This window comes from Triturus cristatus, chromosome 5_2, assembly GCF_964204655.1.
Source record: "Triturus cristatus chromosome 5_2, aTriCri1.1, whole genome shotgun sequence".
Taxonomy (NCBI): Eukaryota; Metazoa; Chordata; class Amphibia; order Caudata; family Salamandridae; genus Triturus; species Triturus cristatus.
In genome coordinates, this window is record NC_140588.1 from 16,668,034 (window position 1) to 16,690,258 (window position 22,225).

The 22,225-nt window shown below is 40.8% G+C and overlaps 1 protein-coding gene across 12 annotated transcripts in view; it reads left to right on the forward strand.

The window, feature by feature from the left end:
* The window catches only part of CTNND2 (catenin delta 2), a 3,222,299-nt gene that overhangs the window by 3,099,541 nt on the left and 100,533 nt on the right, over positions 1–22,225 (forward strand). For 11 of the 12 annotated variants that reach the window (XM_085606754.1, XM_085606755.1, XM_085606763.1 and 8 more), the window contains one exon: positions 7,214–7,342. The exons of the other annotated variant lie outside the window; for it this stretch is intronic. In XM_085606754.1, coding sequence (XP_085462880.1) covers positions 7,214–7,342 — 129 coding nt within the window. The remainder of the gene's footprint in view (positions 1–7,213; positions 7,343–22,225) is intronic. 12 annotated transcript variants of the gene reach the window in all.

The following is a 22,225-nucleotide window of genomic DNA, read 5'->3' on the forward strand; positions in this document are numbered from 1 at the left end:
AAGGACACACGTCCTCCTTTAATTCCTTGCACACAGGATGCTACTGCAACAACATACATACACACATGGACATTGCTGGAATGTACAATATAACCTCTTGGAATGTCCGTGGCTGGGCTCTGTGCATAAGTGACATAGGGTTTACACCCAAATACATAGGCGTAAAGCACACATAGTACTCCTCCAATAAATGCTCCTGGCCAACAACGAAGCTGCCAAACTAGAGAAAAAATGAAGGGGGCACGCTTTTAATACATCTAATTCCGCATTCGCACGAGGGCCTGCAATAAGGATAAAAACAGGACTCCTCTTTGAATCTTGGAGCAACAAATTGATACTAATGGCAGGTATGTTCTATTGCGGGGTACCTTAGATAGATACCTGTGGTCCTAGGCTGTATATGCGCCCCAAATACTGATCAGTATAAATTCCTTGAACACCAAAACACAACACTAGTAGACTGGACTGCGTACCCTTGGATGTTAAGGGAGATTGTAATGCAGTTCTAGATATTAAACTGAATCTCACCCCCCCAGGTAACAGCTGCTACTCAACAATCCAAAGCCCTCTGTATATGGGCTCAGGGTTGGGCACTTTCAGATGCAGGGTGTAGCAGAAATATGGGCTTACTGGAATACTCATACTACTCCCCACCGTATTCACAAAATAGCAGACTAGACTGCATATTCTGCTCCAATACCCTCTTATCCCAGATCACACAGACTTCTTATCTTCGGAAGACATTATCAGATCATAACCCATTGGAGCTCACCTTGACATGGGGACAAATCCCCACACCGGTCCCCACATGGAGACTAAGCCCCTGCTTTGTGGAGGACTGAATCTTCCAGGACACTACAGCTACCGCCAAAAGTAATTGCTTCACGAAAAACACCAACACAGCCTCTTCCAAACTAATTGATTGGGAAGCATTTAAAACGGTCATTAGAGGCACATCTTTTAGTGCAGTGGAACAAGCATGCCAAACAGTTCATAATGAGCTGTAACGAGTAGAAGAGAGACTGCGAACTTGAGAACAAGCGCCGTAACTGACCCTGAAAAGCAACTGAATTACAAAAAGCACGGATTGTCTATGTGGAATTACTATAGCACCTGAGCAACATAGACTAACAATTATACACCAGGAGAATCCATACAGAAGCAGGCAAAGCAGGCACTCTAATTGCACAGATACTTCGGAATGCCCCAAGTCTGGTCCCCATCCTTGAAATGAATACCCCAACCATGGTCAATGTTACCACACAGAACAGCATCAACTCCGCCTTTTGTAGCTACTACGAGACTCTATATGATCCCTCCAAGGTAGAGCCGCAAGAATTAGACAATCTTTTGGACAGTTTCAATTACTCGCAGTTATCGGCAGAAGAAACAAAAGACCTAGCAGCCCCACTAACTAAAACAGAGAGTAGAGAGGCTATTCGACAACTCCTACACAATAAGACGCCTGGCCTGGATGGTCTACCGACAGAGTTTTACGCTACTTTTTCAGCCCAACTAGTTCCCCATCTGGAACAAATATATCAAACAGCTTTAAAAATAGGCATCCTGCCCTCCACTACGATGCAGGCATCAGTGACTTTGCTCCCAAAAACAGTTAGAGACTCTAAAGACATCACAGGATACAGACCACTGTCATTATTAAATACGGAATATAAAATACTAAGTAAAGTGCTTGCTCGCCAATTACTCCCATTATTGCCACAACTTGTACAGACAGATCAATGCGGATTTGTACAGGGTCGCAACATGTCTTTAAATATAAGATGACTATTCCATGTAATGGACGCATCTCCTGATGATCCAAGGAGCCGGGTGCATCTCCCTTGATTTACGCCAGGCGTTTGACACCCTCATTTGGGAAAGCATGTTAGTAGCCCTTAGTAAATTTGGCATCACTCCTAAATACATACAATGGGTGAAACTGTCATAGACATCACCTACTGCGAGAGCATGCACAGGCATACACATATCACACACCTACTCCATACGCAGAGGCGCAAGACAAGGATGCCCTTTATCTCCAATACTATTTGGATTAACACTCAAACTCCTGCCACTGAAGTAGTTTCAGTGGCAGGAGTTCGAGTGTTAAGCCAAGAAGCCCCTAAATAGGTTCAATAACCCAGGCATTCTCTCTCTATGTGGATGATATAATATTATATGTCAGGAACCTCCATGGCAGTTTGCATCCAATAGCTAATACCTTTACACACTTTGAATGCATTTCGGTACTTACTGTAAATGCAACTAAGTGACATGCATTCTTTTTTTAAAGTGACCCGCAGACCACACTGATTGCATTCGAGGACCTGATGCTTTGCATCCCGCCTACCACCTTTAAATACTTAGAGATCCAAATATATAGATCTCCCTAGGATCTACTAGAGGGTAATGCGATATACTCACTGCAGTCACTGGTGTCCTTCTGGACCTCTCTCCCCTTTTCTGTGGTGGGCGCATTGCAGTATCAAAAATGGTCATGCTCCCAGGAGTATGATACTATTTTACCAATTTACCCATTGGGATTCCGGTTCACTTTTTAAAGCTCTAAAAACACTCTTGACGGACTTGGTCTGGGGAACGGGCTGTAGACGGGTGGGGCTAATGAAGCTGCAGTTCCCGCCCAATAATGGCGGCCTGGGTGTGCCGGACTTCAGAGCATACTGTTTAGTGAGTCAGTTGCAATGGCTCGTGTATTGGCTAGCTGGTCGTAAACTACATGAAATAGGCTATACGCCGAATATACTAGCACAGGGTACATTACACACATTATTGCTCCCTCTGACAAAGACTCCACTTACAACACCACTGTTGTTAAAAATAGCTCCTACATACTGGAGATCAGCCCTGAAATATACAACGTGAGCCATTCCCTTTGCCCTGAATATTCAATTTTTAGTTTTCCCCATTCCAACTGTAATACTGATGAGCTGTTGTATACGCTTATGGAAACAGGCATGAGTGACAACAGTGGGAACATTATTTGGGAGAGAGTTGCTACTTAACCACACAGACCTTGTCCACGAGCAGGGCCTCCCAAATTCCTTGTTCCTTATACATGCAAATTTTACACGTTGTGTCAGAATACATTGGTCTCTGAACTGAACAGAGCCTCCCAACCACAAACTCATCCACTCCCTATATTTGATGGGCAATGGCAAGCATTTAATCAGATGGCTATACAGAAGCTTGCACACACATTCTGCTGTACCCCTTACACACTTGAGAGAAGTGTGGGCAGGAATTGGGCAAGGTGCTTCAAGAGAAGGAGTGGAAAGCCCTATTAGCTTTCCACTGACCCAAGAACCACAAAGTGCAAGTAAAATTTGCAGATTTAGCCCTACTTATTGCAAAGCGTTTAATAACTTTGAGATGGAAATCAGGTTCCCCACCAAGTGTACTGTGTTGGTGGGAAGAAGTAATCCAATGGGGAAGGGCAGAAATTGAGCACTCTGCAAAGAGGAGTATAGGGGATTATGGAAAATGCCAATATGAATGGATTGGGATATATTACTGGAATCTTGCAAAGCCCTAGATGCACCGATAACCTGAACAGTATTCACCCTGCCCCTAACTCAATAACAAGGACTGAGAACAACAGGTCAGCACTTTTAGCTAACACTGCAATTAGACGGTGCCGTACAAGCATCGTAATAATACCTGGGTTTATTTCCACCTAGAAACGTTACCTGGACTATTCCTCCTAATTACTCAAAATAAAGACTCAGACTTTAGCAAATCCATTGGAAAACCATTAAACTGGTCATGAAAACTGCCTGCATCTCGTGTACGGTAAATAACAGAGCACTAAGTATGGGGGAAGGGGGAAATGTTCATAAGTTCATATATAACGAAAACATGAAATGTCACACTGGAAAGATGTTTGATATAACTAAAGCGTGTAGAAGTGACAAAGTTCAGGAAAATACCTTGTTACGTTAAATGGATTGTATATCGCCAATTACTATATGATTAACAAAATGTTATATGATGTCATTGATACCACATGTATTGAACAGATTACAAAATCAATAATCTTTTTGGAGAAAAAAAATCTGAGATGTTGAAGTCACCTAGGAGGGTTGTGTGGGAATGTTGGATGTCAAAAACAACAGGTATGGTGAATAGGTGTTCAATAGGAAGGATACTCCCCCGTTCTTAGTTACTTGTCTCTAGGTACCAGACCCCTTGTGGGTCTTAATATATTTGGATGAGGTGCTCACCAACATAATGTGGCATGCATCATCATTGACCACCTCATCCCACCCTGGTAAGATGATTCTACCAGCATGGACTCAACCCCTATTAACGAGGGAGTTCTTGAGATATATTAATCACCAGGCCAAGGCAGGGATCCAGTTGAGATTAAAAATACCTTAAGGTATACCACAGGTATATCCTTTATTTGGTTGTGCCTTAGGAATGGTTAGAAATAGATCTTCAAATCACTGGATGTTCAGGGTTACAGTGACATCCACCATTTGACATGCTTCTGCCCACTCAAAGTGCCAGATAACTGGTCAGGGACATTCCTCTGGACTATCAGGGGATCTGTATCAATAGCATCTGTTACTATAGGAAAGAAGGGTATTTCCTTCCTTCCTTCCTTTGTATCAGCATTCCACCCTATTTAGGGTTACCGTTTACTTCATGGTCTGGTGGGGGTAGGCTGCTCTTGTAGTCCCACATTCATCTAAGAGACATGCTTGATCAGATACCTACTCATCCCCTCATGCCACCAGACCTTGCTCATGTTGGACGGACAAGTAGTGCAGAGATTTGAGAATTTATGAATGAAGTCCTTGTTCTGCCAGGGAGGCTTGTAGATAAGATTGAAGGTAGCTGTCTGACTTCCAGAGAGGAGGTAAGTATCTAATGGCATGTCAACAGCTTCTTGGCTTTGCGTGTTACTTGCTTTCCTAGGATGACAGTGATGCCTCCTCCCATCCTATGTGCATGGTCCACACAATGGATGCTGCAGTCTATGGGAAGAAGGACATATAGGATGTGTGAAGATAGGGGTGTGAACTATGTTTCTGTGAGGAAGAGGGCAGCACAACATTTGAAGAACCAGTCAAACTTACTTAAAGTTGGCATAAAGACCTCCACCCGGAGACCTACCTGGTGCCCAGGGGGACTCATCCACGTAGTGTTGTGCTGCCTTCTTCATTTTAACTGACGTTCTTGACCGGCACGTTGCCCCAGGAGCACTATTAAAAAACTTTACAGAATACTGAACTTCTCCTAAACACCCACAGTTGTAGCGCGCACAACTCATTCTTTATCTGTGAGGAAGAGGGCATCAATCTTGTGATAGGTGATGAGGTGTGCAATGTCTGCTGCATGGATACTGCAGAGCGAGCGTTGGTGAGCATGCATTAGAATATGTATTCTGTTGTTTCAGGGTCTGTGGTAGTTAATGGGATGTGTACAGGATTGGGTCTATGTAGTGTGTGAATACTATGTGACTGTCTGGGTCATCTGCCCTGGGTGTAATTTTAAGGATTGGCAGAATAGGGTGCCGGGTGATGCACACGATTTTTGTTACCTTGTAGGTTTCAGCGGAACATGGGTTCTGTCCCAAGGCCCTTCCTGGCACTAAAAGGCAATGTCCTTGTCTGTGTCCACCCTTTGATGGGGACTCCTGGGCGAATGGACACCCTGAAGAGTTGACTGAAGTAGGGTAAATGCAGAAAGTGGTGATACTTCCTGTGCAGATGGATGATGGTAAATCCAGTGATGTCATTACCTATGAAGAATGATGAGGGGAAATTCAGTGGTGTCAGTTCCTGTGCAGATGAATGATGGGAAATGAATTGTGAATGCAGTTTGTCATGTATAATGGCAAAGCTTGTTAAAGATATTATGATTACTGCTTTATCAGGCCTGAGTTTGAAATATGATTGTGTAACTTAACTGCTCTACGAACCTGTAAAGTCTTTGCTATGAGAGCAATAGCTCTGCTCCAGCGTGTAGCATATAGTAGCTATCATGTCTATATCCTAAGTTGGTGAGATCTGCATAGATTTAACATTTTACACCCTGCCATTTCGAAGAAATGGTAGTAAAAATGATTGCTTAGTTAAGTAAAACCTTTGTAAAGCATGGTTGGAGAAAACCTGTTTACATAGCTATAAAATTTAGGTCATAGATGGCAAATGAAGCTCAGTGGAAATTTGGAGTTAGGAACAATGAAGATGTAGAATTTTGGAGGTGGATGGCTCCCCGTCCTCATCTTTCATTCTTTCTGTGTCTTATTTTCTGGAATGAGGGTACCTATTGGTTAGCGCACTTTGCGATTTCGAAAAATAAGAATTACTTTAAAACAAAACGTGTTTGTTATTACAGCTATACTGCCAGATAATTAACGCGTTTTAAAACCAGTAAACCTAGATATCTATATTTCACTTTTTTTTTTTTTGGGGGGGGGGGGGAATTGAGGGGAAAACACAAGACGTTTTCTAAAGCACACCAATTTGTCTCTTGCACTGTGACTGCGGATATGTTGTAGATTCAATTATAGGTCAAAATTAGTAACTAGCGTGTGGTTCTAGTAAAGCTACTGCATTATCATGTACATCTAAGAAATCGGCTGAACACCTGCTAAGAAGTTGGTTATTTTGAAAAATAAGTTGCAAAAAACTTCATTGAAAATAGCTTCATTTTTTAATGTCGTTCAAATCAACTTCTATGTTAAAAATCCTTAAATCAAAAATCAAGATGCCATGAAACCTCAAATCAACGCCTAGGCCTTTAGTGATGACGTCACAAACAATCGTGGGTGCTTTTCAGCGCATGACATGCAGATGCTGCTAACAGAGGGCTGTTCTTTTGGTATGAGTAGTTATCTAAGCACAGTATAAGCTTGGGAACCAGTCCCCCCTGTTCAGTAAAAGCCATTAGGTGTGTAACACGCATCCTCCAAATCAGAGCCCCCACTATTCGTATTTGACATCATCACTTATGCAATGCCGTCCAGTTAAAGCTTGCATAAGACATTACTTTTCAAATTGCTTGCCTTTTAGTACCTTGACTCTCTTATTATTTAAGGTTTTCATTGGATTGATGAAAGTTGACCGTTCCTTCACCTTTTTCTTCTCCCAATCTCAGTGTACATTGTTTTCAAAATGTGTTTGTAGTACATGTAAAATATCACATGGGAAAAGATTGTTGTACCTTTTATAATTTTTAGCAAGTGCCCCAGCTTCGCCTCGGGACATGATCAGCCTTAAAGAGAGGAAAACAGACTATGAGTCATCTGCAACAAATGCCACTTATGGAAGCAAAGGAGAACACACTGCCAGAAAAGACACCGTAACAGGTCGGAATAAAACGCAAAGCGTTGTAGCGATTGCAAAGATGCCTAGCACATTGTAGAGTTTAAACGAGCAGTCAATGACTTAGCCTTGCTAGGGTAAATAGTTGCATTTCCTTAGTTTGTTACTATTTCCATTGTTTTGAAGTAAATGCACAAATAATCAACGTACTCAGAAATGCTTGGGCTTACCGTGCAAATATTCCGTTTTGCCTACAGAGGGGCCACAAGACCCGGTAGTCATTATGTCACACACGTTCACCTTTCATCTACATTTTATTTTCTCTTTAAATTGTGCGTTGGGACTCTTTTTATTCGGTAGACGTGCTTAGATTTTTGTTTGATTTCTTTTACACGTGCAGTTTTGCTTTTAACAAATCGACAGTAGCTTTACTTGACACAGATAAGAAAACTTTGGCATTGTCTGCCAACTGAATGGAGAATTTGCATTAAAATCACACCCATAATGAGTGATGTTGGAACTAAAACTCGCAGTACAAGGTATGCTGGAGAGAAGCTACCAAGACTCTCTGAAGGGAGAGCTCCATGTTCAAGATAACAGGAAGTGAAAACGTGAAAGTTTGCACTTAGTGGGGCCGTCAAATTGCTTGCTGATTCCTTTGGTACTTTTATATGGACGCGTACCCTCATTAACCTTATTAGTAGCAGTGCCTTGTGTTTTGAGATAATGCTACCATGAACAGCTCCTGTAAGTCTGTAAACCGCTAGAGAACGACAACCAGATTTATAAATTGTTATTAAATTACACCTTATCATGCAATCATTGCCACTGTTAGCTGAGAACTGCACTGGAGGTGGGTGAATCCTGAGCTATACACTTGAATAATCAAAGCACAGCGCTTCGATTATTTCACCACAGGCCTATTGGCGTTTAAATAATTGGGTAGAAATCATTCTTAAAGTAAGAGAAGTTCATGGCATTCCATTGAGCTCATTGTGACGGTCAGTTGAAGAGGACATCTGACATGAGCAGGCCTCATCCTCTAACCTTTTGCATCCCTGCAAATTGTACTAGGTTTGTGGTAGGGTTCGCACAAACACTAGAGCCACATGCAGTACTCACAGTTCTTTTTTTACTTGGGAAGCGGGGGATATAGTTGTGGTGATGATTCCATTAACCCTCCTTCCCTGCTCCCCGTCTCTGTCCTGAACACTCGAGGATATACCCAAGCATGAATAAACTACGCTAATACAAATTGTTAAGTGCCCTATTGATTTAATGAAACTCATAGGAACCATAAAGAAAATTAAAACAAGTACTTCATTGCTGTTTTCAAAATTCATATTACGTTCTTGCAGAAGATGCAAATGATAATGAGAAACAAAAGTATTTGGCACAGACCAGGTTGCGGCTCTACATATTTCTTGTAAAGAAACCCCTGCTGATTCTGCCCAAGAGGTGGAAACCGCCCTAATAGAACAACTGTGGACGTTCCCTGGAGGAAAATGACCCGCAGAAACATAGGCTTGTGAGATCGCCTTTCGGACCTAATGACTAAGAGTAGGAATTGACACATTTTGACCTTTATTTGCCAGGCCATAGGAAACTAAAAGAGCGCTAGAGATTCTCAAGTCTTTAGTTCTATCTAATATATTGTTAGTGCTCATTTAACATCCAAGGTAGACGAAATTACGCTGCCTTCAACATCAGAAGAAACTGGGATAACAATCTCCTGATCTAAATTTAGGATTGTTTTAGAATTACCCTGTCTGGGAAAAATTTGAGATAAGGAGACGAGATGACCAATGCCCCCAGTTCCTCTAATCTTTTAGCTGATTTTATTGCTACAAGGAAAGACACTTTCATCGATAACCAAGACGAAGGAGCCAATTTCAAAGGCTCAAAAGGATGCTTCTGTAAAACATTCCAAGATCACTGAAAGATCCCAGGTTACACAAGGCAGAGGAACAGCCGGTTTCCTCTCTCTGAAGCTCTTTAGCAATCTAGATACTAATGGGACTATAAGGTTTAAACTTTAATTGGATCCCTTACAACCCCTTACAGCAGCCTAATGCACCAATACTGTTGAAGGTGCCAGCCGATTCAAAAAACTCTCTCTCACAATTCTAGAATCTGAAATGGATCACAATCTGCAGCACTCAGACCCTTAAGACCACACAAATGTTCAAAATGTCTCCAGTGCTTAACATAGGAGGCAAGAGTAGAGGGCTTTCTGGAGACTTGTGTCTCAGAAGCCATCATTGTCAAACAACTTTAAATTTGGAGGGAGGACCTTGCAGGAATCAGGCCATCAGACTTAGATCCATCAGCTGTTTCATCAAAAGATTCGGTTCTTTGAGAGGAGAAGGAGAAACCAGAAGGTGAAAAGGCTGTGCAGCTAACATTCGTTTCACTAACAGAAACAGTAGTCGATAAGGCCAAAACCGGGCCACCAGAATAACTTCAACCCTCTCCTCCTGAATCTTCTGAAGTACCTTTGGGAGGAGGGGAATTGGAGGAAAGGCATAAGGAATGTCTTTCAACCAGTGAACTGGCATTACATTTATCACCCAGTCCTGTTTAGAGGGAGTTTAGGAGCAAACCTGAGGGAGAAGGGCATTATTGAGAGAGGCAAAAAGATCTATCCATGGATTCCCGAACCTTGCCACTATTTCCCAAAATATTTATTCCGCTATATGATAATTCAGAGAGGAGGTAATGTTCAGGCTGAGTCTCTCTGCTAGAACATTCTGTTTCCCCAGAAGATATAGGGCTGTTAAATTTAGCACATTCTGCTCTGCCCCGTAACAAATCTGGTGGGCTATGGAGCCTTTTCTCCTGTAACCAATGTATGTTAATGTAACTCTTGGCAACTTTATTGTTCGTTCTCAGCACGATTGATGTCCCTATAAAGTGAGGGGAAAGGAATTGAAGTGCCCGCCAAATTGCCATTATCTCTTTCCAGTTAGAAGATTGTTCCTTGTTCAATGGAGACCATCTCTAACTTAATTGGATTTCCCACAAAGTACCCCCCTCCACCCCCATGCACCTGCACCCGTTGTAAGGACTGTGGGGGCCAGACACTTGAATGGAGCACCCTTCAGCAAATTCGGAGGTTCCAACCACCATTGTAATTCTAGTTTGATGTTCTCTGAAATTGGAATCATCTGCTCGTCGTTCTCTGACTGCGGATGCCAAAGGCTCATAAGATAACTCACCAGTGGTTTTAAATGATGGTGAGGTCAGGAAATTATTGCTTTTGTAGGTGCCATCAGACGCAGAACCCTCAGCCATGAGCAGTATGTGACTTGTGGTGATGAGAGTAACCTCTGCAATTGAAGTTTCAACTCCATTCTCCTTTTCTCCTTCAAAAACACTTTTTCCTCCTAGGTGCCAAACAGGGCTCCAATGAAAGTCTTTTGCTGTTCCGGGAGAAGACTGGACTTTTTCAAATTGATGATGAACCCCGTTGACATCAGACACTGGCAAACCTTGTTAAGAGTCTTTTGTGGCTTAAAAAAGAACCACCAGAAATGACCATTCATTGAGGTGTGGGAAATTTTGAATTTCTTGTAAATGCAAAGAAGCTCTGAGTAGAGCCAATACCTCAGTAAACACACTTGGGTAAATAGACAAGCCAAATGGCAATGCTTTGAGCTGGAAATGTTGATCTCCCAGGGCAAATCTCAAGAGCTGCGACTGTTCCGATGAATTAGAATATGTAAATATGCGTCTTGGAGATCCTGTTATCAGGAAGTTGCTTTGAGTGATTAAAGGAATTATCACTTGCAGAGTTATATTTTTGAATGAGCGACAACAAACACGTTTGTTTAGAGTCTTTAGGTCTAGAACTGGTCTGAATGTTCCATCCACCTTTGGAACTAAGAAGATCATTGAATAAAATTCAAGTCCTTTCTGTGAGTGCAGTATGGGAAAACAGCCCCTTTCTAAAGAAGACTCAGGATCCCTGCTATCATTTAATCTCTTTTTGTTACACTGGTGGAAGCTGGGTTGAAACAAAGAGAGGAACTGGAGGAAGAGGATGAAAGTCTATGTTTTAGACATTCTTTGTGATTAAAAGAACCCAACTGTCTGTGACCAGGGGTTTTCAGAGAGGAAAGAAAGCCAAAACTGTTCCTCCTGCTTTCTCCATCATATAGTCATTGGTTTGGAGTTGGAACTCAATGGAATGTGATTGGGATTTGACAGACAAGGTGTCTCCCTGACCACAAGCTCTACCTCGAAAGGGATGTCGAGAATCCTGAAGAATTTGGGAAGTTCTCTTCTGAAGAAAGGATTTCTTTCCAACAGAAGTTTTAAATGGTTGAAGCAATTTTTCCTCGTTTATTTACTTCTGGCCCAGATCACTAAGTTTTGGAACAAAAAGTTTAGGACCATGAAAAGTTAAATTATTAATTAGACCCCTTTGGGAGGCCTCTAATTTCCACAGCTTTAGCCAAAGTTTCCTTCTACCGCCTCTAACCCCAGCTGCTGATGTTTATAGCCATAATGAATCAAATGATGTGTCAGTCAAAATTAGGCCAATAATTCCATTTTAGAAAGGATTTCCTTGGGATCAGCCTTCTCTTGAAGACAAACAAAAAGTGTTTGAAAAGTTCTCAGGAGAGCTTGGGATGCATAAGCTGTGTATGTACTAACCCAAACAGACAAATGTGCAGCAGGTTAGGATCTTTTAAATGCAGATTCACTTAACCTGTCAACCACATCTGGAAGGGAAGCCTCTTTAGAAGCCAGAGAAGAAGTAGAAGCCATGCTTGCTAAAATAGAATTTACTTTAGAAATCTGTATTTATTTGCCAAGTTTTATATAGCGCTGGCTAGACCTGGAGGTATCAGAGCGCTTTACATGAGGATCAGAGCGTTACAGGTTACATAGGTACATCAATTACAGGCTTCAGGTAAAGACATAGGAGAAAACAAAAACATGATATGAGGTGGAGGGAAGGAAACACAATAGGGTGATGAGGAAAACAATGTCAGATGTTTGGCTGGGTAGGTGTCGGCCGAGGGGGTGAACCAGAGCCAAAACTCCTCTATAGCTGCATAGGACAGCTCCACCGGGTTTCGGCCAAGGTTGTTCAGGCTCCGAGGTAAATACAAACATTTATGGTATCCGCCCAGGGGGCATCATCGAAGTTCAATCGGTAGGCATTTATTAAATCAATTAAATCTTTGCAACTGCAGGTCATCACCATCTTACCACTCCTTCAATAACAAGTCTTTAATACATCATGAAATCCTTGCATTGGCTGAATACAAAGACAGGTCTGGATAGAGCATTATTCAGAGAGTTTAAAATGGCGAGAAGAATAGCGTGGGTGGGGAAAACGCCCAAAAATATAGCCGGGGACTGTATAGTTCTAACATTTGCCTCAACCCACCTAGTACACATAATACTGGAACGTCTTGGGAGCTTTCTAATTGACCCGCGAGGTATTAATGTGGTCCATTTTTTTTTTTTTTTATAAACCGTCTATAGTAAGGGAACCTAAGAACCAGTTACACCCAAAAAGTTCCCGTTATAACATCCCTATAGCAAATAGATTTGAAAGTCTATATAGCCTAGAAGACCAGGATTGACTCGAAGAAACTAGTACATTACAATCCCTATGCTTAAATACGACCTCTGAGGAACAACCGGCAAACGATCGATTTGCATTAGAACATAAACCCACTAACTTTGCGGATGAGGTAGCTACCCTAGATGGAATCTATATAGATGACAATAAATTGCTAAAATTGATTTTTTGGAACGTGGCAGGGCTACTAACAAAGTTAGAAAATACAGAGTGGCGCAGTTTCGTAGACTGTTTCCAAATTTTATGTTTGCAAGAAACGTGGTTAAAGGAGCCCGTTCACCTGTGTGGTTATCGCTCTTATCAAATGCTCGCAGTTGGAGGAAAATATGGGAGGGCGAAGGGGGGCTAGCTATTTATGTCTCAAATATGTTAAATATCGGGAAAATTACAGTGAAACTTGAAGATGTGAATTATCAATTAATGAAGATATGCATGGGGAGCAAGCAAAGTACGAAGCAAAGTATAATGCTGGTAAATTTTTATAATAATGCACCATCAGATAAAATTGTGGGAATTATGACGAATAAACTAAATACCCTAGTAAAAATTGTAAAAGAAACAAGTGGGGACATGTTTATTATCTGGGGGGGGGGGGATTTTAATACTGCATTATGTGCAAAAAATGGCACTGAGGTCTGCGGGATTGTAAATGAAATTGGTGAATGTCAATCTCATTTCACTCACACTCAATATGGGAATATCTTAAATGAATCGATGCACGAGCTTGATTTAGGCTATGTGAATTAATTAAGTAATAAGTGGGCGCCGTTTGAGAGTACATTTCACAGGAGAGGTTGCTCCACTGTGATAGATTACATCTTACTCTCTTCAAATCTGGCATCAAAAACGTATCAATTCGTTACCCACGATGTCACATTGAGTGATCATTTCCCTTTGAGTTTATCGCTGAACTTGTTGACCAGTAAAGATAATCAAGTTTTTAAGAATATGTACCCCCCTGAACAATTGGAATTGAATAAGAGAAATGGATACTCTTTAAAATGGCAGCTGGTAGATCCGGTAGAAACAACTCACAAAGTAGTGGTGAGAAGTAAATTATCAATAGATGCACTATTAAAGGAAAATGTAACGAATGAGATAATCTTGGCATCCTTTCAAGAGGTTTCCAGAGTTATAAACGAAGTGTTATGGAAAACCAGTAGAAGCTCCGTGAAAAAAGATAAAGGATGGTTTGACTTAAAGTGCACCAAAGCCTATTCCAAACTGAAAAGAGAGACCCATAAAATCCCCCGGGACCCAATTAAATTGAGGGAGGCAAGGAAGGATTATACGAATATAATAAAACAACGTAAAAGGGAAATTAGGGAGGGGCACTGGCAAACCTTACAGGAAGCGGGCAGCTTTCTGGAAAGCAGTCCGGGCACCCTTCCTGGAGCCAGATGATACCCCCAAAATAGAAATAGCCATAACGGAAGACAAATGGGTAGAGCATTTTGCCAACACTTTTTAGTAATCACGATTCCGGAGATCTACTAGAATCCACAGATAAAGAGGACTTCAAGTCTATACCGCTGCAAAAAGCACAAACAAATAATCTCCAAATTACATTGGAAGAGGTTAATATGGCAATACTAGCAAGTAAGGGGGGCAAGGCACCAGGCCCGACGGGATTCCTCTTGATTTGTATAGGGCAAACGTAGATTTATGGGGACCTATATTGACACAAATATTAAGGGCTAGCAGCCCGCCTAAATATATTGAGACCTGAACCGAATCAATTTTGGTCCCAATATTTAAAAAGGGAAATAGACACGACCTGGCATGTTATCGCCCAATATCTTTATTAGATTCTTCTGCGAAAATTGTTGGGCGGGTCATATTGGCTAGACTGCAGGAGTGGGGGGAGGAAAAGAAGATTTTGTCAGACCTGCAATACGGTTTCCGTAATGGATTGGGAACCATCGAACAGAGTCTTAATCTGAGCATTCTAATAGGGAAGTATGCTCATTTAAAAAAAGGAAAGCTACATTTAGCCTTCGTAGATCTAACCGCAGCGTTTGATTGCGTGGTACAAGAGAGGCTATGGGGGATCCTCGAAGGCATAGGGGTAAATCGTAACATTGTAGACTTTCTGAGAGATATGTACCAGAATGCCAAGGCGAGAGTACGCTATGGTAACGATGGACAAGATTCTTTCCAATAAAGAAAGGGGTCAGGCAAGGTTGTGTCCTGGCCCCCTATCTTTTTAATCTTTACACAAATGGTCTGGAAAACGCTCTGCTCCAATCAGGTCAAGACTTTCCAGTAATCAATGGTCGCCCCATTCCATCTTTAATGTATGCGGATGACGCAGTTTGAATGTGTCGAACCCAGGTAGGATTGCAAAGATTAATAGATAGCTACGTGGATTTTATGTCTGAGTTGGGATTAAGGGTTAATACATCAAAAACCTTTATTATGAGATGTGGCAGAGGGAGCAAAAAGTGTAGAGACCTTTTTATAGATAATCACAAAATTAATTTTGTTAATACTTTTAGCTACCTAGGTATTTTATTTGATCATAATTCAACATGGGTTCAAACGAGAAGACTTGTTTTTATTAAGACGACTGCTGCTTTATATAACTTCTCAAAGAAATTAGGTACAAGACCCCTGCAAATATTGTTACAAATGTATAGAGCGAAATGCATATCCACAGCTACATATGGCTCTGGATTATGGGGGCATTGTAATGTCCAACCACTCCAGCTAATTGAAAATACATTTTTGATATATATACTGGCACTTCCCAGAAGTACATCATCGTATGTTTGCCACGCAGAACTAGGCGTCCCATTCTTAACAGATATAATTAAGACAGAGCCAGTGATGCTATGGCACAGGCTGTGGACAAACGAGGAAACTCATGTAAATCAAGATGTTTTTAAGGATGTTATGGGAATGACTGATGTAATGAATTTAAAATGGTTAGAATATGTCCATGAAGGACCCGCATACTATGAGAATGATACCTAGGAAGGAGCTGAAAAGAAAATGTAGGGCACTCTTAGAATCACGACGGCTATCGAAAGAACTATCTAAGCCTACGGTAGTACATCACCAATTGACAATGACTACATATAATATGCAACCTTATCTTATTCTGGTTTCCAGCCAATATGAAAGACTACTGCTAGCCAGATTTAGATTAGATATCTTTCATCGCATGATAAGGTTTCCAAAAGCGAAGGAATGGACACAAGAGATGCAATTATGCCCCTGTGATGATATTTCAATACAATCTACAATTCACACTGTATTTTTATGTAGATTTTATATTTTGATAAGGAAAAAATGGTTGATACCAATTTTAAAGAAATTAGAATTTAAAAAATGTCGACCAGTGTTCTTAGTACTACAATTTTTAAACAATTAATTTGTTATTTGGTGCTTGGCAAATGTTCTAAAAAACGTTGTAAAATGTAGGAAATGTATTATATTATGAATGAGGTAGATTCCCTAAAAGTAGGAATACTCCTTACCATGTAAATGTAATGCTTTTTTATTTGTGCAAATTTTTTAACTTACAATGTATCTTTTATGATGCTTTTATGATTATTGTTTATAGTAATCGAATAAAGTTTTTCATTCACATCATGAAATGTAAAATCATCTGATACCAGAAATGTAAATTTAGATTCCTCGTCTTGTTGTGCAGGCTTGGCGTAAAAATTTAAAATTACTCAAATATGTGAGAGACGATCCAATAGTTGCCGCCCCTGCACATGCTTTCCCTTGGAGACTTCTTACTGATCTTCATCAGACCCAACCAACAGATTCTGCCTTTTTTCCTGGGGCTCTGATAATGCAGCATTGACAACCTCTTTAATCAAGGATTCCAGCTCTTTACTTGACAAGAAGACTCCTTCCTCATCGTCAGAGGCAGAAGTGGTATGGTGCTTCTTTTCTGAGCATTTTCTGTGCTCCATACTGGCAGAGTCCGCTAAACAGAATATGCTAAAGGCGCCGCTCTATTTATATTTACGACCCAAGCTTTTGCAAGAGTTTGGCAGCACTTAGGCAATGTGTTTGAGCCTAATTGAATTCCCCACAAACAACAGAAGTGAGACAATGCACCAGGACTGCTAAATGCATCCATGGCACACTACAGCAGGCTCATCCAACTCCGCACCCCAGCTCAGCAGATAAGCAGGGAGCTGCCGACCAAGAGCTGCACCCAATCGTCAAGGAAACAAAAATTAGATCAGCAAATTAGTAACCCATGATAAATTTTATCGCATTTCTGGAAGGGCTCTGAGCGATGTAGCTGCAGGACGCCTGGAAGGGAAGGGGAGGATCTTGAGGGTTGTTTTCATTAGTATGGTAGAACGACTATTGGGCGTCTTTCTTCTTGAAAGCGTGAAGGAAGTTGCTGCCTGAGGGTGAGGCACTTCAAGTGATCAGGACTGGGACGGGGAGCACGGATGAAGGGGTACTGATGGTGCCTGCAGTCGTAGAGGTCACATTACTGCAGTGCTTCTCTGATGGACACTGATGAGGCTCTGAAAAGGGCCTTGCTGCACATTCAGCCTCTACTTCAAGGTGTACGTGCAGCTTGCTGCGCAAAATTCCTGAAAAAATTATAGTAACCAGGTCAGTTGGCATGAATGCAATTGTACATAAGGGATTCTTAAGTTAAGAGAAACACACTGCATTACATTAATTAAATATTTTCAATATCACTCTCCTGAGAGAGAAGCCCCCGCCCTTATATCCCTTTTTATTTTACTATACTTGAGGTAGGGTGGGGTTTGGACATTGTTCTCAAGGCCAGGGATAGTGTTCTTAGCCCCCACTCTTTTCTGAGTATGGGTGGGGGCAGCTGTGTGCAAGCGTGTGTGTTTTCTCAGTTCAGAATGGTATTGAACGCAGATATGCAGATGTATTATGATAGAGTTGTTCTGTTAATCAAAAAAAGTCTTTCTGAAAGTTGAAAATGGATATTTGCAGATATATGCCTATGTACTAAGTATATTTTGCCTTTCCTTTGATTTACAGCAATTCCAGTAGTATTTGAACAGTTCCACATTTGGAAATGTACCAAGCCAAAATTCCATATTTTAAATGAAATGCACAATTCAATTTTAGCTTGGAAACTTCGTTTTTTCCCATGAGGAAGATATTTAACCATCTAAAGAAACCGTATTTCCTTGTCCCCTCCCATTCCTACGCTACGTGAAGACTTATTTTATATCATAACTCCTTTGACAGGAGTAGATTTCCAACAGATTCTAGTGTAGAAATAGGTCTGTAAAAAGCATACGATTATTTGCAATCTTGCATGTTTGTGGGAGTTTCATTTCCTTTGCAGTTTGCCTCTCCCTGCAATTCCCACGGCCCAAACCTCCCTAGCACAATTATTCTCATGGAAATTCCTAAATTACATTATTTGAAGTGAGAGTATATTGCAAATTCGTGTTTTGAGAATCGCGGCCCAAATTTTATATATGTGCACTTAAGTTTCACTTAATAGTGCAGACATATTTTAAAGTTTTTTATGTGAAGAAGAATGCCACAAAAGCCTGGCACTCAGTTTGTAATAGGATCCGTAGTGAAATTAACCCTATGAAATTGTGTTCATTTTTAACCCAACATCTGCTCTATATTGAGCTCAATTTGTGATGCTGCATAACCTTTATAAGATTTTAAAAGAAGTCTGTCCCTGCGTGTAATAATATGATCTTAGTTTTATCATTGAACCAAACCTTTTCTGTCGCTAAATTTGTACCGGTCCATTCATTTTCGTGCATATTTTTAGATATGAGAGGATTTTTTTTTTTAGCATTGCCTAAGTTGAATGTTATGCTCATTTTTTCAGACAAGAGTATCCTTCCCATGAAATCCAGTATCATTCATCTTTATCAGTCTGTTACTTGTTTTTAATAATGCAACAAAGTCTCAGGTGTACTACATAGTTTCGTCTCAACCAGAAATTACCATCAGCTAGAGGCATTAGCAGTATTTGCTGCGGAAGGAAATACAAATCTGTAAGAGCCTAATTTTCATAGCTAAAAGATGAAAGGTCGGAAATTTGCTCTCATAGAATTGCTACTACATTTGAAGCAAATTTCTGAATTCCCCTCCACTCATAAATAATCCCTTAAGTACTCACATCCATAATATTTCTCTATTGGAATTTACAGTATGTGGAAGTTTTAACTTGGGGAAATGTGATGCAAATGTGCATTTGCAACTTTTTTTTCTCCAGGGCAAAAATATCCTTTTCCGAGAAGGAACTACTTCCCATGCAAACTAATTTTAGTTGCTTAGTAAATGGAAGAGGGATACCCGTAGCATAAAGTAAATTATGCATGGCAAATCACAAATGTCTTTTCTGTTGTTCACCAAGCCCAATACTGCGATTCTCCATGCAATGCTCTATTACGTGAAAAATAGTAGGTTTGGGCATAAGTCATATATCACACTAAAATACTTGCTGAGTGCATCCAAAACAACTACTGTCCGACACGTCCCCGGTTTAACTTAACAGGATGGATGTTTGCTGCTTTGAGAAGTCGAAATGGTAGCTCATTGGCATTACAAACGTTTCAAGGTAGAACCAATATTTAGCACACTGATGTCATATTCCTGCTGGATCAGACAATTTTGAATGATGTTTGTAATGGACTTTAGGTAATCTCGGTTGATTGAACCTCTGTAGGGATAAGAACAGTTTCTGTGTTCTAGGCAATTAATGCCTTTCTTGTTCGAAGTACGTGGGATTGGCTTGAATAAAGCTATCATACAGGTCCTATTGTGAGATATGGGATGCAAAGTATCACAATTTTGCATACTACCACTATGCCAAGTAAGGCTAGAAATCAGAAATGTATTCGGGGAAGATGGGGGGGGGGGGGGGGTCTCCAGAAACTGTCTCTTTAGCTCATCTGAGCACCACATTGCAATACGCCTCTTAACCCGTTGAATATGTTTCTTTTGTAATAGTACCTGAAGTATGAATTCGCACAAACAGACACACACAGACACGCACACACAAAAGATCATTATGTCATTACTCATTTTAGATTATAGGCATAGCTGCTGAAGAGACGAAGCTAGCATTGCAGTGGGGATTTGGGTTAGTTTTAGGCTACGCACGTAGCACAACATATGTAGGGGTGCTATTTTGTGAGCCAGCCACCATTTTATCGTGGTAGCACCATGCCTGTTACTTAGGAGCTTTTTCTCCCCGCTCTCCCATCCTTGAATTAAGGCTTTAAAGGGGGTATTTTCCTCAGGGTCTTGATTATCCCCCGTTTCTAGTCATTTTGCTTGTACAGGTGTGCAGGGGAAGCTATGTGATTGGATGTCTCTTGATCCAGGTGCACTAGTGGTTGGGTGAGAAGTTGCCATGATTTACAGAAGTTGGTTGTTTGTCAGCGGCAGTTCTGGCTGAATGGGAACGGATGTGTAGGAAGTTCACGCCTGGACAACATAGGAATTTCAAGGGTAGGTAGGAAGTTCAATGAAGTTCAAAGGGTAGTTGAGGTAGGAAAAGGGAACACATTTTAAAGGTCCCACACACAGTTGAGCTGCTCTGATGCAAGTATGTTATTCAGGTTTGAAGTTGTTATGGGAGATGGTTAATTTAGGGGTGGGAGTAGTTTATCGTAGGTGATTAAAGATGTATAGTAAAGTTATTATTTTGTAAGTCAAATGTCCAGGTTATGTTGTAATATGCACCTGTTTCAATAAAGTGACCCTTTTCACACAACCCTGGTGTTAGTGTGCCCCCTCTTCCCCAAATAAATGATGTACAGCTTGAATTTGAGGGGCTTGAGGAAACTTGCTTTAGGAATTTAAGCTTGACTTGAGTGTGTGCCCCATAGAGTTAGAGTTAAATCATACATCAATCTTAAGTTCTCACCAAATGCCCTTGATCAGCTCAGCATTCTAAATGTCATATATAGAAATCATTTCAGCTTTGTTTTTATTTGTAGTCTGTCCATTTCTATAAGACGATAGGTGTGTGGTGCATTGGAGTAAGTTTTTTAAAACCAACTGCAAGTGATTTGGAAGTGCGTGCTTGCATGCTATTCAGTGAGAAAATTTGTTTGCCACAAAAAAATGCTTGTCTTCAAGGGTTTGGCTGCAATTAACAAATGCACTTTCTGATGCTCTTTCGGTTATATTCATTTTTTAAACGTCCAATTAAAGAACAATATCAATAGTAATGAGGGGTACCTTCCACATCACACAAAAAGTGACAGTTGTCACATTTCCTCCTTTTATTTCCACTGACCAGCCCACTCACTTAATATGTCCAGCCAGTCTACATTTTAATGTCCTCAGTGGCCTCAGACAGGGCTGAACCGATTGGCTTTGTAATCGTGCCTTATCATTAGTCTTGTTTATTTGCGTTATTATTTTGAGACTTAAGACTGTTCCCTTCTTTCGGACAACATCCGCCTCGACTTCATGTCTGCCTTGACTCAATAAATATTGCAGCCTGGGTTAGACTATGTGCTGTCAAAGTGATATAGAAAGCAAAGTTCTTTATAAGGTCACGGAGCTCCGTGGTGACTTATAATATCCTTAAAGTATATGGTAGAGGGGATTGTGTTCTTGTAATATATGGTCATAGCATCACCTTTCCCTTAAACATTTTAATTCTTGGTGTTTTGTTCTTCAATGTCAAAATTATAGCCAAGATGCATGTATGAAAAATAAAAGCAGAATCTTCTCCAAAATTAAACACATCAGAAAGCTGTTAGTAATTTAATGCAAAAAGATATATATTTTTTTATTTTCAATATACTTTTTATTGTTTTTTTTACAACATATGACATATAACATATAACATGTAATCATCGACGCTTTGTTGTTACAGGGCATCCAAAACTGGCTGAGTTAGCTGTAGTACATTTTCGGTAGCTTGACTGCCCCCCATCCACTGTTATCGTATGGGAAAAAGGAGGAGTGGAAGGGACAAAGATTGGAATTAGGGTAGAGAGAGAAAGAGACAGCATGCCAGAAGTTTTTTAATTTTCCTCGCTAGTGTCATGTTCCCTTGAGGTTGTGCTTTTCGAGTCTTTCTTCTAGACCTACTCAGGGCGGCTCATATGGGTCTAGGTACTTGTCCAGGGATGCCCACATTCGCCTGCAGGGCTGTCTCCATGGTGAGTCTCGTAGGGCAGATGTGTCAACGCCTCTAAGATACTTCATCCAATTGAGCCATCCCTTAAACATTGCCTTGGAGGTGTCTTTCCATTTGGTGAGTATCATTTTAACTCCCACTGTTAGAAGGAGATCCAGTAGGTCTCTATCCTGTTGTGAGTCTACCTCTGTTGTAATAAATGCAGTTGCTAGGGTAGCAAAATCAGTTTTT